Below are 15,522 nucleotides of genomic sequence, written 5' to 3'. Positions count from 1 at the left end.
ATGTCAACTTCTCCCTAAATTCCTCTGGACGTGGCACAGGATTATATATGTGATACTACCATAATGCCACTGAATACGATATCATCTTTTTTTTTTCTTTCATTATGTCTACACTTGCAGAGGGATAAGAAAAAAAAAATCATGCCAGTCACATTATTGGTCAATATATCTAAAGAGGAAGAAGAAGTAATACCAGACATTATAACACGGCAGTAGTCACACACTGTACTGCACAGGTAATCACTGTCATTGGCAATATGGAGGCAAGATTAATCTTTTACAATTTCATCATCCTACGCTCTCGAAGCAGAATGTAAAGACATTATGTACAAAACCCTCATACCCACATGCTGAGGTCATAAAAACATAATTCGTGTAATCGTGAAGTCCATGCTAGTGGGCAAGGCTTACATTCAATACATTCCAAGCAGGCAAAAGAAGAAATAATGTGTGATTACCAACACACATGTGCACGGATAAAGATCAATTCACAGCACCAATTAACTTGTACACAAGTGACAAAGTTATTTGAAGATACATATCGATAAACTTTAAACACACTCCATGTGCAACAGGCTATCACTGATATAATCATCATATTAAAGGAAAATCATCCACTGGAAAAGTAGAGTGTGAAACTTCCACGTATATCAAATCTTTCCAACACTTCCATATATCACAATTCTATGCATGATGTTTCCTTTGACAATCGTATCATGTACGCAATATTTACGTTTAGAATTTTAAACTCTGCATTTCATCTTTAAAAGACTTCAGTAGACCCATGTCAAGCACAGCCTCCTCTGTTGACCTTCTACAAAAAAAAAAAAAATGTAGAGCAACCATCCCGACGTCAGGCACTGAAATTTCACAGAAATTTTGAAAAACAAAAGCACAAAAATGAGCAATGTGCTGTCGGCACCCGACAGATTTCAAGAAATGATTTGTTTATACAAACATTGACCATGTTTTATATTGTTTCTAAAGATTTGCCCCCCCCCCCTTTTTTCTCTCTTTATATACTTATAAACACATGATCAAATAACTGGGAAACAACTCTATAGGAACATGTAAGGATTGCATAATTTGACACGACTACAAACAACCTCATAAAGTAATTTCTCTCCATACTTTTTTTGTTTTTAAAACACAGTCAACTACGGGCCTTTCAGTACCATCCATATATTGTTAGAAATACTATCAAATAAAACATACTTATGATTTTTTGAGTTTGCTTTCTTATCATTATTTACATAAATCAGGAAAAAGAATCCTGCTTTCATTAACTGGGGTCTAGTTTTTACATAATGTGATGCACAAGTACTGTCATGGTGGCAGACTCACATTTAGAATTCTAGCTGTCATCATTGAATTGGCAAACATTAACCAATTCGCAACCCCTTCCAAGTTGATGTGGCTCTCAAAAGTCCATTGGTAGGACAATAAAATCAGTATCATAGTACTTAGGCATGCAAGGGTTAATTCAAAGACATGCACATGCTGAGTATTTCATTCAAGAGTCCAGGCATTCCATTTCCATATTTTTGTCTCTATTCACATACTGCTAGGCTCCTTGATTAAAAGTCTTCCAGTGGTTTACTAGCACATACTATATCTCTGAATACACCTCTGAAATTCTTCCCTTCATAAATTATGTTTCTTAAATGCATCCTTATCAGGACCTCATAAAGAAAGCTGATGTACAATCTGTATGGCATCAAGTCACTAAAATAAGCATAAACATTATGATTAAAGTACTACGGTACTCTCTAGGTCCCTTTTCCACAGAAGTCAAACCAAGCTGCCCTGTCTAGTTCATGCCTTCTGTACACATACATAAAAATCTCATAGCTAGTTGTGACCTTACAAGTGCATGTGGGATTAAATGCAGGATGCCATTTTGCAATTCCATTTTGGGGGAAAAGCAAAGGAATTGGAGAGATTTCTCCTGCTACATGTTGGTCCTCCTGCATGTCTACACTCTATCAACACTGGCAGTGTGCATTTCCACATCTCTATCAATATCACAAGAGATTTATTTGGGTAAACTGTCCCTCTGGACCAAGAAAAGACATCACAGCTAGACAGCAGTATCCATGGAGACACACACTGCATCACACTGTGAGGTGGTTTGGGTCACACCTTGCTTCCTATGGTAGCTTGTTAGTACAAAAACACCAATAATAAATAAGTGACATGTTGCAGGGGTTGCATTCGTCATAGCACAGTCTCTTTTTCCATGACTTCTGATGGAGGCTTGTACCTGCGAACTCTTGGCTTGTCCTCCGGTAGGATCCTCTCGTGGTTCTACAAAGGGATGATGAATGAGAAAAAGAAAACTGTGCATGAATACAGCAAAGTGAAAACAAGGTAAAGCTCTCACACAACAGAAAGTACCATGTAGACAGAAAGGCACAAGTGAATATCATTGTTGCATGCATCAACTCATGTACATTTGTGATCAGTACAGGTACAAATATATTGGCGGTGACCATGACATTTGTACCATTCAATAACAAATTGCATAGTTTTCTCTGGTTCACTGGGGACATGAAAGGGATATTTTTGGTGCACAGAAATAATCATATGCACTTAATGTGGCCATAGAAACAGCGACTGTACTTGCAGTGGATTTCACGGTACATTAATGTAATCGCAGCTTTCATTTACTGCCTATAGATTTTGCACACTTAACAATGTATGTGAGCTTTGAATAACATCCTTGCCTACCACATTTAATTCTACATTTCTATAAAGGCAGAAGTAGATTGGCAGAGCCAAATGAATGGGATGATAAAGAGTTAGCAAAACTTGGGCTACCAAACACTAGAGTTTCCTTTATTTAGAAAACCTTCACACTGTGTGATCTGTTTTAGTATTTGTCCCAAAGTAAAAATATCTCAAAAATATGACATTAATTAATTCTGAATAGTGAGAGCAATCAAATGATGCCAGGTGACAGAGCTTCAAGAGTATCAGTTTCTCAGTAAGGATTATTGGGATTGGGCAACCGACATTCACAAATCAGAATCATCAGGGATGTACCAAAGATCGGTCAGGGATTGGTCTCTTGTGTGCTACATGCATCTCAATGTCAAAAACAGTTCAACAGTCAGGGAAGCTCTCATCTTCTCTCAACAGGACATGAAGAGATAAGTTTTTACAGAGAAATTAGGGAGACATGACATTCCTGCACTGAGATCTGAGCCTGATAACATCACTGCCTTAGAAATTACAAGTGAGAGGAAGGAGAATCATGCTTACCGCTGGACTCAGCCACGTATCGATTGTATCTATCTCCTTTGACCTCTTCTTGTCCTGCATGATTCACAAAGGGAGATTCATAAATTCATAAGAGAAATGAAAACACTACATCGTCGCGTGAGAATGATAAGGGCATTAAGTTGTCACTAAACCCATAGGCCCAAATTCATGAAGGTGATACAAATGAAACCATGTTTTAAACCATGGACAAAAACCATGGAGCGCCAAGTGTCGCACGGAATATTTCATTACAAAATCAGTCATTTCGTCGATGAAATGATATTTTGTAACGAAATGACAACATTTTATAACTAAATGAACATTTCTTCCACGCAATGATAATTTCGTTAACGAAACGGTCACTTTGTTGACGAAATGACCGATTTCGTAACGAAATATTCCATGCCACATTTGGTGCTCCATAGTTTTTGTCCATGGTTTAAACCATGGTTTCATTTGTACCACCTTCATGAATTCGGGCCATAGTGTTCAAAACAACTTAACGCCCTTCTCATTCTCAGCTGATGACATGAACTTCATTCATCTACATTTGTATATTATTGTTTTCAATCGTACTGTAGGTGTAGGAATAGAATTGAAGAACATAAAATGTTCTAGAATATGACTTGGTCCACTTCCATTCAAAAGCTAATGTACTACTTCACTACTGGGAATTCCCTCCTTTACCTTGCAAAGGGAACCAGGAAATGGGACCATTACAAAGGTTTCATGCATGCGAACACAATAACTTTGGTGCACGTCTTCTCTGGTGATGTGCAACGGTCACAAGTTTAGGTGAAAAGCACCTGCACTGTGGCAGGCCAGATAGAAATCATACAGCTGAAGACATAATAAGCTCTTTCTTAGTAACTGCATTATCTTTTAGTATTTAACAAATTAAAAATTGAACATTGCTACATGCTCTCACAAAAGGAATAACAGTAGGTCTTTTTAACTGGATGGTTATGATTTGGCAACATCTTAGTACATCAGAAATTCCAGCAGAAAAGTCAAATACCATTTATGCAATTTTTGTTGCTAAAACACTTGCTTATTCATGCTTTTCTCCACATTTGTAAGTTTATATCACTATAAATCTTGAATGACGTGAACGTTTTTCATGAAACTTTAACAATCAAGAAGGCTCTACAGGTACACAAGCATTTGCACACATGATGTGCAGTGGCTACCCATAGACTTTACACCAGACTGCACACTAGTCTGCTCCGCACAAATCTGTTCTATGAGTCTGAAAAAGAGATCTACATTGAGTTCAGCCTCTAATTATGTGTTCTTTAAGTCAACCTCAATACAACTTGTATGTCAAGTTCATCATACCAGATGATGTTATTTTAACTTTTGGCACTGTGTAATTTAAGTACGTAACCATGCATTACAAAACCTACATGAAGCTGCGATGAGAGATTATTTAGTTCAGGTTGGCTGATTGACACTGATGTCTGGACTCTAATTGCCAATGAATAGAGATTACCTAATCCCCTAATCCCTACTGTGTGACCATGGCCTTCTTGTTGGACTGAGGCACATTGCCACACCTGAGTGGGTCTAGCTAATCTACAACTACATGTAGGTTAAGTTTAATAGGATGGAATACTGAATGCCATGAAACAGCTTATCAAGTTAAAGCCAAGTGCATGAATGCATTATATTGAGAAGTGATTCCAATTTCCGTCACTACTGCTATGAATGGATGATCATAATTTCCTAAAACTTAGCGCACTTGTGACGCACATATTCTTTCCAAGACAGTTTCAGGGTATCAATGTCATTACTGCATTTGAAAGTCCTCATAAGGTTCTCATGAATGCTTTCAGGTGCATCAATTGTGCTAAATGGACATAAGCAATGTCAGACAGAAGACAGATGTGCACACGACACTTATTTCACACAATTCTATGTCTCCACACTTCAGAGTCAATAGACAGTAGACAAATACGTCCTTTAGAAAATATTAAATGCTGATCTACATGTATACAGAACAGACTCAAAACATGCTCAAGCTTATTAAGTATCCACACATTCATTTTTCCTTTTTTGTTGCTGTAGATTTATTTATGGTTTGTTTGTTTATTCTATGTACTGTGATGCCAGGTCATAGAACAGTTTGGGTCTATGTCTAGGCCTAAGGTTCTATGTCAAGGTGGACTGGGACTCACCACATAGTGTACCAGACAGCTGCATGGGATCCAGATGAGGAGGGAAATGATGAGGGTGGCCCCCACAACGTTGTCCTTGATGATGCGCCCTGGAGGGGTGGGGAGAAATACAGACAGGGTTAGGTACTACAGCAGTCAAGGAGAAGCAGGGCTGATCAGCCAGTGCAATTTAATACCCATAAAGACACTACGGTGTATGTACGGGTATGACACTATCATGGCCTGCTTACCAAGTGCAACATCTGGCACAAAGGCAAGTATATTAATACAAGCCAATGTGTTGTATCGTCATATGCACAGACACACACACGCATACCATCACATACTTACATTGTACATGCATGCACACACATTATACAGATGCACAATAGCATATGTAATCATAACTACACACAACAGCACTAATGAATAAATCTGAATCTTGTCTGTCACTCTGTCTGTCAATACATGTATAATAACCAAGAGGATTATGAAGGGTCAACATTGAAGGTCAGGGCTAGACTTACGCATAATCCTACTATAATCCCTGAGCTATTGATTTATACGCACAAATCTAGCACATCAGTTTTCTGGTGAGTAAAATGCACTCCCAACACAGTTGTAACACATTTTCATTACAATAAAGTAAAAATTCATGTCCCCAAATCACCCCCTAATATCTTTATACACGTAACTGTTCCACTATAATGAAATTTCAATATAACGAAAGAAAACTGCTGGTCCTGAGGACTTTGTTATATCACGAGACACCTGTATATGTTTAAGGTCACTTTGATTTGTTAACGCACCCTATGACAAGCTGTGAAATTCTTTTCAGACCGTTTATTTTATAATGACAAAGATAGTTGCCCACCAAACCTCCCTGAATTTTCTAAGGTTATGTGTAAATTTCTGCAAATGACTTTTCTTTTCTGTCATTGATTAGGCTCTTCACACGTTTTCAAAGCGACGTAATGCATAAGCTTGACTGACGCAACAGTTTTACAGAATTCATGTTCAAACAAAGAATGAACTTGCATACATGTAGACAAAATGACCAACATGGCCTGTTTTGTTTTGCATTGAATGCATCATTTCATTGTTTTCCATTGAATGCATTTATGGGCATTTCTACAGTAAAAGGGTACTTTTCAGGGATGTCTCTATATTTTCTGTTTCCTATGTGCATTACCCCAAAAACAATCTAATCTTCTAGAACACTTCAATGAGAGATAACTTTGCCCCAAAATTGCTTCAAACAAGCAATCTATTAAAATTTATGCCAAAATGAAAACTTTTGGGTGAACGCATGTAAGGCAGGACAGAAATCTATGTACTAACATATGAAGGTCAAATTGTGAATGCTCATTGAAACTTTGTTGTTTTTCAATTGAATGGCTTAATTTTGATGAGAGAAGATAATAACAGCTGTAAAATTCTATTGAAAATTGTGTTTTGTATCATTTCTAGACTTAGTGGTGAACGCGCGTGACATGGACAGACCAAAATCCTACAAGATTGTAAATTGTAAATTTACAATTGTTTTCTATCAATGTTGCAAAATACTATAATTTAATGAACACCTTTTTTTTGGTCACATGGATATCTTGCCAACCATCACTTACAAGGAATATACGAAAAATCATTATATCACAAGTGCTTTAATTCAGTGGACATAAAAACCAACATACATTGTACCTGTACAATTTTACAACTATCCTTTTTCTGCTCATGTGCAGAATGGAACAACAAAAAGGCTTATTAATAGGATTCTCTAAATTAGAGTAACAAGTATGCATACAGGACTACGTGCACAGATTTTGAACATTATCTTACCAAAAGTGGTGATGGTGAATCCCTCGAAGACATCAAAGAATCTCGCTATGGGATCCTGAGACTGTGGTACACACACTCCCTGGATGATTACAACAGAAGAGAAATACAGTATAATATGTGTGTGTGTATGCTTGTATGTATAATCCTTTGTACGTAGTAAGTACTCAAGAATGTATGTACAGCTGTACGTACATGTACAGTGTATGAATGTATCATAATATTCAGAGAAATATGTATGCATGTGTGTGTATGTATGCTCATATGCATACAATGTGTGTAAATGTATGAATGTATATTTGTGCATAATCTCAACTTTCACAAAGTACTTAATGCATTTCATACAACACTGTAACATTTGACATTTTGTCAACTTCTTCCATGTAAATGCCTTTATACTTTAAAAACCACAGTGACATGATCATAAGTCTGAAACGACAATGAACACTAATATTACAGGATCATGGGAACTGATCATGATTTTAATAGAATTGTAGTCGGCAGGAGATATTTCAGAACAGCGCCACATTACAAGCGAATTGTTTGGACATGCAAGAGCAGGATCTCACATTGTGCCCTAGGGAAAATTATGAATTAAAATAATTATTAATAAAACATAACACACAATTAATTGATTAGGAAAGCTGCTGTGACTGAAAAACAATGACTCAAGTATACAGCTACTAATGATGAGCAGCTGCACAGTGCAATCCTTACTGATAACAGAACTTAATTACCTCCTGACACACGCCCGACTCGCATGGCTTGCCGTTTGGGACCGGAATGGTCGGGGGAAACGGGAGGCACTCGTCATTTTGTAAGCAGCAGAAATAGCAGGAGAGCTCCACTGAATGATAGAAACCAGAAGGGAGAGAAAGGGAAGTCAGACTGATAGATTCTCTCGCTTTTTGTTTGAGTGGAGTTTGGAATATAATATTTCACGGGTGTTGCTGTTGTCTCTTTGCTGTTCATACAATCATACCAGCAGAATAAGCAGGATAATCCAAGCATAGAAGCACAATCATTTATCAGTAGTGTCTAGGTAAATATTTTCTGTTTCATTTGCTATCTTTCTGTACAACTCAGTCCCACATATTGCAAATTGTGCAATACTCAAAAACAACTTCTCACTACACTGTACATCATTCCAGTGGCATTAACATTGTTTTTGTTTTTGTTTAATCTTTACACCTGAATAATCTCTTTCTTTCATTCTGACATCAACAGCCAATCGGTGTTTTCACATCAGCCGATAAAAACCAAGCTCGAGATATTTTTCGCGATCGCAAATTAGCGCGCTATTTCATTTCCTATTCACATCAGCCCGAAGAGAAATAGCCCAAAATATTTTCGAGCTAATTCGACAGCTGAGCATGCACAAACAGTGTCGGGTATACCAGTATAGCGCACGCTTTCGGGTCACACACGCTAGGCATGATGGGATGCATCGCGCTAATTTCTTGAGGTGATTTCACATTATCAAATAGCGCGCTAGTTCGCTATGTTATCCCGCTATTTCAGATATTTCCCGAGTTGGACTCAAGAAATTTTCTCGATGGGAGCGATACAATTAGCGCGCTAATTTGTGTTCACATTATCAAATAGCGCGCTATTTCGTGATCGGGTTAATTTCCCAAGTCAGAAAATAGTGCGCTATTTCGAAACATCGGGCTGATGTGAAAACGCCTATTGAAATAAACACTTTGGCGATATATTTCATGCAATGTGATAATCAGAAAACTTGTGTGCTTCTTGACAATATTATATCTGATCATCTACAACAATTACGGTAAAAAGCTTACGAATGACACTCCATATTTTACAATGAAGAAGAGTAAATCAACTTTAGACCATTGTAAGGCAACATGAAAGTAGTTTGATTTTCATCGGGAGGGGTAGCGTGTACAAGTGTTATCAGATGCAATGCTAAACTAATCAGATTTTCTTGGAAAAAAAACAAACAACAAGAACTTCTGCTAAAATGTGTGCAACTGCTTTTAAAAAGTCTAAAACACTTAGACTGCTACGGTAAATGGTCAGATGTTCCTCTGAATCAGCAATGACAGTTATCATCTCATCATCTGAATATAAACCAAACACAAATATATGACAAAGTATTTGTGAACTCACAAGAAGAGCAAATACAGGAAGTAAAACCTCTGGCCTCGCAAAACGCCTGGCACTGTCCGTTCACGCATGTACCACTGCAAAGAGTTAAACAAGCACAGGGCGTAAGTACAGGTAACATAATCAAAAAGAAAATACATTACAGAAATCAGAAAGTGTGCTAAGATGGAGAGCCAACATGACCTGTTAATATGAGATTTGATTTCATTGTCCACTTCACAAAGAAATTCCCTTTCTACTTTGCTGAAATGTGACCTTGCATTATTATTATTTTTTTTGTCCTTTTTTTTGGTGACAGTCAAATCTCGATGGTGGAGATTCACAGCTTTCAATAAAAAAATAATGCTTCAGAGTTGAATGTTCCTAAAGGCCACCGCAAACTACACGACTATCGTTCGCACGATCAACTGACTTTGGATCTGAAATAAACAAGCGTGTTTATTCCGAGGCTATACTGATTTATTTCAGATCCAAAGTTAGTCAGTCGTGCGACAAAAAGTTCGTACAGTGTGCGGTAGCCTTGACTAATCAAAATTTAAAGGACTGACCATCCAGCTTGCAGGAATGTCAATTTCAAATTTGGCAAAGGAATGAAGATCTATTTCTGAGACCACTCCCCTGGAATTCAAGCATATTGGAAATGACATATTCCACATGCATACAATAAGAAATAGGCAAAGTTCATTGGAGCCATAGTTACATACAGATTCTGAGAAGAACCGATTTCACTTGACTTCACATTACCTGGCAGTCTACATCATTTTACATAAACGCAAGCATGATGAAATTATTTGCTATCTTAATCCTTTGTGCCCTTTGAGAGCCGACTGGCACAGAAAACACCCATTGATGTAAACACAGACAAAAGACAAGGGCACAAAATGGGTTTGAGCATCTTACAGTGGATAGAACCTAGAAACACAGACAGACAACTCTTGTCATACACAAGGAAATGAGGTCTCTGAGATTACAGATCACTCAGCTTCTCTAAAACACCCGTCCTCTCTAAAGTGGTAAAAGATTGCTCTTACTTGTCAATACACTCGGTCCCATCCTGCACCGGGCGGGGAGGGGGACAATTGAAGTTGTTACCAGGACAACTGGCCTGGGCGTCACAGTAGGCATTCTGCTCCGTACTCTGCCTGCAGATCTTGGTCGGGGGAGCGAACTGGCAATTCTCGCAGCACTCTGAATTTTGATCGCTGTCGATGGGTGGGGAAACATAAGGTTACCCTATTGTGTAATTTGCAATACCATTTTCAACAACCAAACTGAATTAAGTGAGCTACAGCATATTTCACTTTCATTTTATTGTGAAATTCCATTCAATGTTGAACAAAAATTGATGAAAAAGGATAGGTATCTATATAAAGGAAAAAGATAATACTTCAACTTTGACTCTTTGAGGCCCAAACTAATGTGCACATAATCCTTACTTATCATCTCTATTACATGCAGGCATCACACACAAAAAAAAAGAAGGAATATAGCTGAAATACACAAAGAATAGAGGATCACAAAGCGGAAACTCATGGACACAGCCAGAGGAGTCACCCTCACCTGCAGATCTTGCCTGGCTTTAGCTGACAGGTGGAGGTACAGCAGGGGTCTGGGTGGTTGGAGTCAATCACCCCTACATCACACTGTTCACCATTCTCCAGACGGTAGTTACCACAGAGGGAACTCTGTGATGGCTCTGTACATGGACAGAATGAAGGCATGTTTGATTGCTTGTTAGTTTGTTTTTAGACTGATCTACTTGCTTCTTTACAAACTATCTACTCATTTATATGATGATTGTTCATATGCATCGTTATCACTAAATTGATAAAAGTGCTTCCTTCATCTTTACTTAAATTCATTTACAGAGCATTTCCTTATAATTAACCTTTGCAATTTTTCACTCATTAGGTGATACGCTATCAGCGTATCACCTATTGTGATTGTCAAAATCTCTCTTTATTTTTTTTAATTTTTCTTTCTTTCTGGACAATTTTGTGTCGTCAATATCTCAACAATGACATTACGGAATGACATGAAATTTTCAGTCAACATGTCTCATAACAATATCTAGCCACAATAAGGTTTTCAGGACAGTAACATATCTATGACGTCATCTAGGCGCCATTTTGTGATTTTCGGACCTTGTCACATGATCGATCATAACTTCATAACTAGATGTCATTTCTGCATCATTTTCGGTGGACATGAAGTTCAGGTCACGCTCTATCTTACTTTTTAACGCTAGTTACCCAGGTCTTCATTACGCCCGCATATGCGCACGTCAAAATTTTAAAAGCCTCAAAACGACTTCCCAATGGGAAATCTCGAAGTTTCAGACAATTTTAAGCGTTTCAAACATTTTCTCGCGTGCGCGTCCGTCCGCGCAATTTCGCGCGCAGAGGGCGTAACCAACATGAAAATGCAATTTTTTTGACTGATTTGGATTCCCGATACTTTGAGTAACAATATCCATTGATTTCCGATCAATTTTGACCTATAACAAAGGAATACACTGGCGTCAAAGTTGAAATTCTGCGCGCGCGTCTTTCTGCAAATATAGTGAAAAAACATGTCTTTGTTTATTTCGCCACAGCTCTTTAAATCGTCCGTTGACCCTATATTTCTATTGCATATTACAAAAGCATATGAATTGTAAATATCATTCCAAGTATCAATATTGCCAGGAAAACTCGATGACGTCATCATATCGTCATTTTAAATAAAAAAAGTGGAATTGATTTTTTTGAGGTACTGTTTCTGACATTCATTTGCTCGTATCTCTGTTGTTTAAGCTCAATATTATCCCAAATTCGTATATTTTGTACTTTGAACATTTGCCTTTCAAGTCCATGTCATGGTTTTGAAATTTGATGACGTCATCATACTGGAAATTGTGATTAAAAGTAAAGATGCAAAATCGGACAAGTTTACGTGTTATGTCTATGGGAGGTGATTTTTTTAAAAACCATCCATTGACTTGACAACGTTTAAGCACCTTTATCTCAGCTGATTTTGCTTCATTTCCTCTGAAATTTAAGTATGTTGTAGCTGAGACAATAAGCTGCAGTAATCATGCATTTTGTTCTTTGAAATCTCCTCATGAGGTTGACAATTTCGCAGTTTAAAAATGAAAATGAGAATGGAATGTGGACGAATCGATTCCTGATTCATCTTTCACATACATAAGTTTACGTTCCTCATATTTTCTCGTCGAGACGTATGGCCGAGTGGTTAAAGGCGCCGTCTCAGAGACGTGAGGTTGCACTCGTGCGGGTTCGAACCCCACAAGATCACGAAACAAAATACCTAGCTATGTTACTTTTTTTTTCTCCAACGGTGTATTACACATTCGTCCACGTAGAAATTATGTTCGTATATAAACGCACCTATACACACACACACACACACACACACACACACACAATATCCCTCTGTTTTGTGTTGGAGACCACATTGCTTCGACTGCTGCAAAATGTTGCATCCTGACTCTGTCAAACCGATCATAGTATGTAATGGCGACAACGGAGGTATTGTACTTTGAGCAATTGTCTTTCAAGTCCATGTCATTGTTTTGTACTTTGATGACGTCATCACACTGAAAATTGTGATTAAAGGCAAGGTATCAAAATCAGCCGATTATAGGTTTTATGTCTGCGGGACATATTTTTCCGAAATTGCCAGAAATGGCACAGCGACATCAGTCGTTACAAGGCCGCATTTCCGTCTAGCAATGCAATACATGTTCACGCGGCCACGATTGTTGAGTGGGCATTGACTTTTTCCCCCTGTAATATCTATACATTTTTTTTTTTTTTTGCCTTACCGTTTCCGTGGATGTCCCGTGGCCGAGTGGTTAGAGAAACCGTTTTGCATGCACGCTCAATATAACTTCAAGGTGCCTATATCACATTCTTTTCTTTGTCAATCACAGATGACCGACATCTGATGACCCCAGGCGTATCACCTAACTCGTCAGTGTGACCGAGTTTCATGTCTCGTTCATTCTTTCATCTACTTATTCCAAATATCACAATCGATTTTGAGGTGATACTACCTCATCTGAAGGCCACAAAACTGTCTCTGTCTTATGACAAATACTAGGACAGGGCAGGAGTGGCACTAATTTGAAGTGGAAGCACAATCACGTATCCTTATTACATCAATCTGTTACAATACCTGACATTTGCAAGATATTTGCCCTTTGTCGGAAAACACAAAACAAAACAAAGCCAAAATTTTACACCAACCTCGGCTTGTGAGGGCAGTTTGGTATGTAAGGGGCCCTATGATTTAATGAACCTGTCACTGTGCACTCACAAGCAGGCAAAAAGAATGGGGATTATTTCCATCTTTATGTTACGATCATGGAAAATATTTGACACACTAATTGACGAAACAAGCAACTTTACTCTATCACTTAATCACTTACCTGTGAAGCATCGGGCTGACTTTGCCCTTAAGACCGGCAGGATAAGACGTTTACTGCACAAGGAAAATTTCTGTGGAGGGAAAAAGATAATCATTATGTAATGGCCATGCACCAGCTCACTCGAACAAGCACAAGAGACCTGGGCGTCTCACACTCAACTGAACATTGCAAGTTCACCTTCCATGCATCCTTGCAGAACATATAGAACAAACATGTGGCAAACAGGAAAGTACGGCTTTAACCTTCTGCGCCACATCAAGTAACTGTCCATAGATCTGTGTGTGTGATTTGTGCACATGACTCACTGGCACAGAAAGGGTTAACAGCCTCCAGGGGGGAAAGGTTTCCATTTGTGTATTCCATCACACTGGCAAAAATACACGTAAATGCCAAGCATGAGGATAATTTAGCCACTTGCAAAGAGAAGATCACAACGTAAAAACCAGTCCCCAATTTCAGCCCCGGCCCCAGCGGGGCCACCTCTAGATCAGCCATAAATAACCTTTAAAGTACATTCACTAATGTGATTTACTCAGAGTCTTTCCAATTTCGTAGAAGTCTGTTTGCTTCTTTGTTTTTAGAGATTCTCTAAGCTACGGATTCTGAGATCCCCTGGGCAGTCTCAAGGGAAGTTCTTGTGTGAAGATTCTGTCTGCTAAATTTGGTGATAACTTTGACCATGTGTTTCCAAGAAGAAGATGTTAATGTGAACAAACTTGAAACCACAGTATAAAACCAATGTACTTTCTCATACCACTAACTGGGCTTGACCACTTTTGGTGCTAGAGAAGAAGATTCCTAATGATTCCTTTTTTTGGGGGGGGGGGGGGGGGGGGGGGGGGGGGGCAGGGGGGCATGGTACCCCTTTGAACAAATCGAGATCCCATCCCCCTAGGGATGCTACACTATACCTAGCCAAATGTGGTGAAATCCGTCATGGGGTTTTCAAGGAGAAGATGTAAAATTTAATATTTTCCTCAGTCTGGATTTTGATAGTTGGATTGTCGTACACCATTGCTCTACATCTGTATGTTTGAGCACATGAATGAGGGACATTCTCGAAAAACAGTGCTCGACTACAAATGAGGCTACCCTGGGTGAAAATATTGAAGACATGATGAGTTAGACTTTACTTGGAATATTTTGTACAGTGTATGAGCACATCACTCTTCAGACTGTTCTCCTTGTATGTGGGGAGAAAAATTTTTAATTCATTAGCAGAATTCATTCTGTAGAGATGAAGGTACAGTGATTGTCCTTACTTTATTGTTGGGCTGGGCTCCCGTCACAGATGCGGGGTACATGAGGTAGTTTCCTCCTTGATCGTTGCCAGGGGAACACTCGTCACCCTCGTTTCCGGGGTCATGCTCACTCCCAAAGTTGTGTCCGAGCTCTATATATACGATGAAATAAGAGCATGTAAGATTGTAACTACAAGTATTGTAATGCACCATCATCCACTGAAAGTGATTCCAGGGCCTTAAAGGTGCATGGTCCCGGTAGTGTAGAGGGCACTGTTGATGATACTGTCGATCACCATTAGCATTGATACGAAGATTACCGAAGTTGAGCTGTCATCAAGAGTAAAGTGCGTAGGTGTTGCTATGTAACGTTGCCTTCGTTGTCTTCTCTGCGCATCACGCAGTCTGTAGTAATGCCAGGGTGCGTGCATAAGTGCTTGTTATTATGACATCACAAAAGAAGTTTGCT

At 38.7% G+C, this 15,522-nt stretch overlaps 1 protein-coding gene across 1 annotated transcript in view; it reads right to left on the bottom strand.

Annotated features, from left to right (window-relative positions):
- Positions 1-1,767: 1,767 nt before the first annotated feature.
- The window catches only part of LOC139728011 (ADAM 17-like protease), a 39,125-nt gene continuing 25,370 nt past the window's right edge, over positions 1,768-15,522 (bottom strand). The window contains exons 12-21 of the mRNA XM_071638977.1: positions 15,075-15,205; positions 13,813-13,882; positions 10,941-11,076; positions 10,412-10,582; positions 9,384-9,457; positions 7,991-8,100; positions 7,257-7,335; positions 5,442-5,530; positions 3,265-3,318; positions 1,768-2,307 (exon numbers count right to left, since the gene is read on the bottom strand). Of these exons, the coding sequence (XP_071495078.1) occupies positions 2,218-2,307; positions 3,265-3,318; positions 5,442-5,530; positions 7,257-7,335; positions 7,991-8,100; positions 9,384-9,457; positions 10,412-10,582; positions 10,941-11,076; positions 13,813-13,882; positions 15,075-15,205 (1,004 nt within the window). The 3' untranslated portion in view covers positions 1,768-2,217. The remainder of the gene's footprint in view (positions 2,308-3,264; positions 3,319-5,441; positions 5,531-7,256; positions 7,336-7,990; positions 8,101-9,383; positions 9,458-10,411; positions 10,583-10,940; positions 11,077-13,812; positions 13,883-15,074; positions 15,206-15,522) is intronic.

The sequence above is a fragment of the Diadema antillarum genome, unplaced genomic scaffold (genome assembly GCF_040938485.1).
Source record: "Diadema antillarum isolate AM-2024a unplaced genomic scaffold, OU_Dant_1.0 seq00000161_RagTag, whole genome shotgun sequence".
NCBI classification, from domain to species: domain Eukaryota; kingdom Metazoa; phylum Echinodermata; class Echinoidea; order Diadematoida; family Diadematidae; genus Diadema; species Diadema antillarum.
Note: the sequence above shows the minus strand (reverse complement) of the source record. Positions and strands in the feature narration are given on the sequence as shown.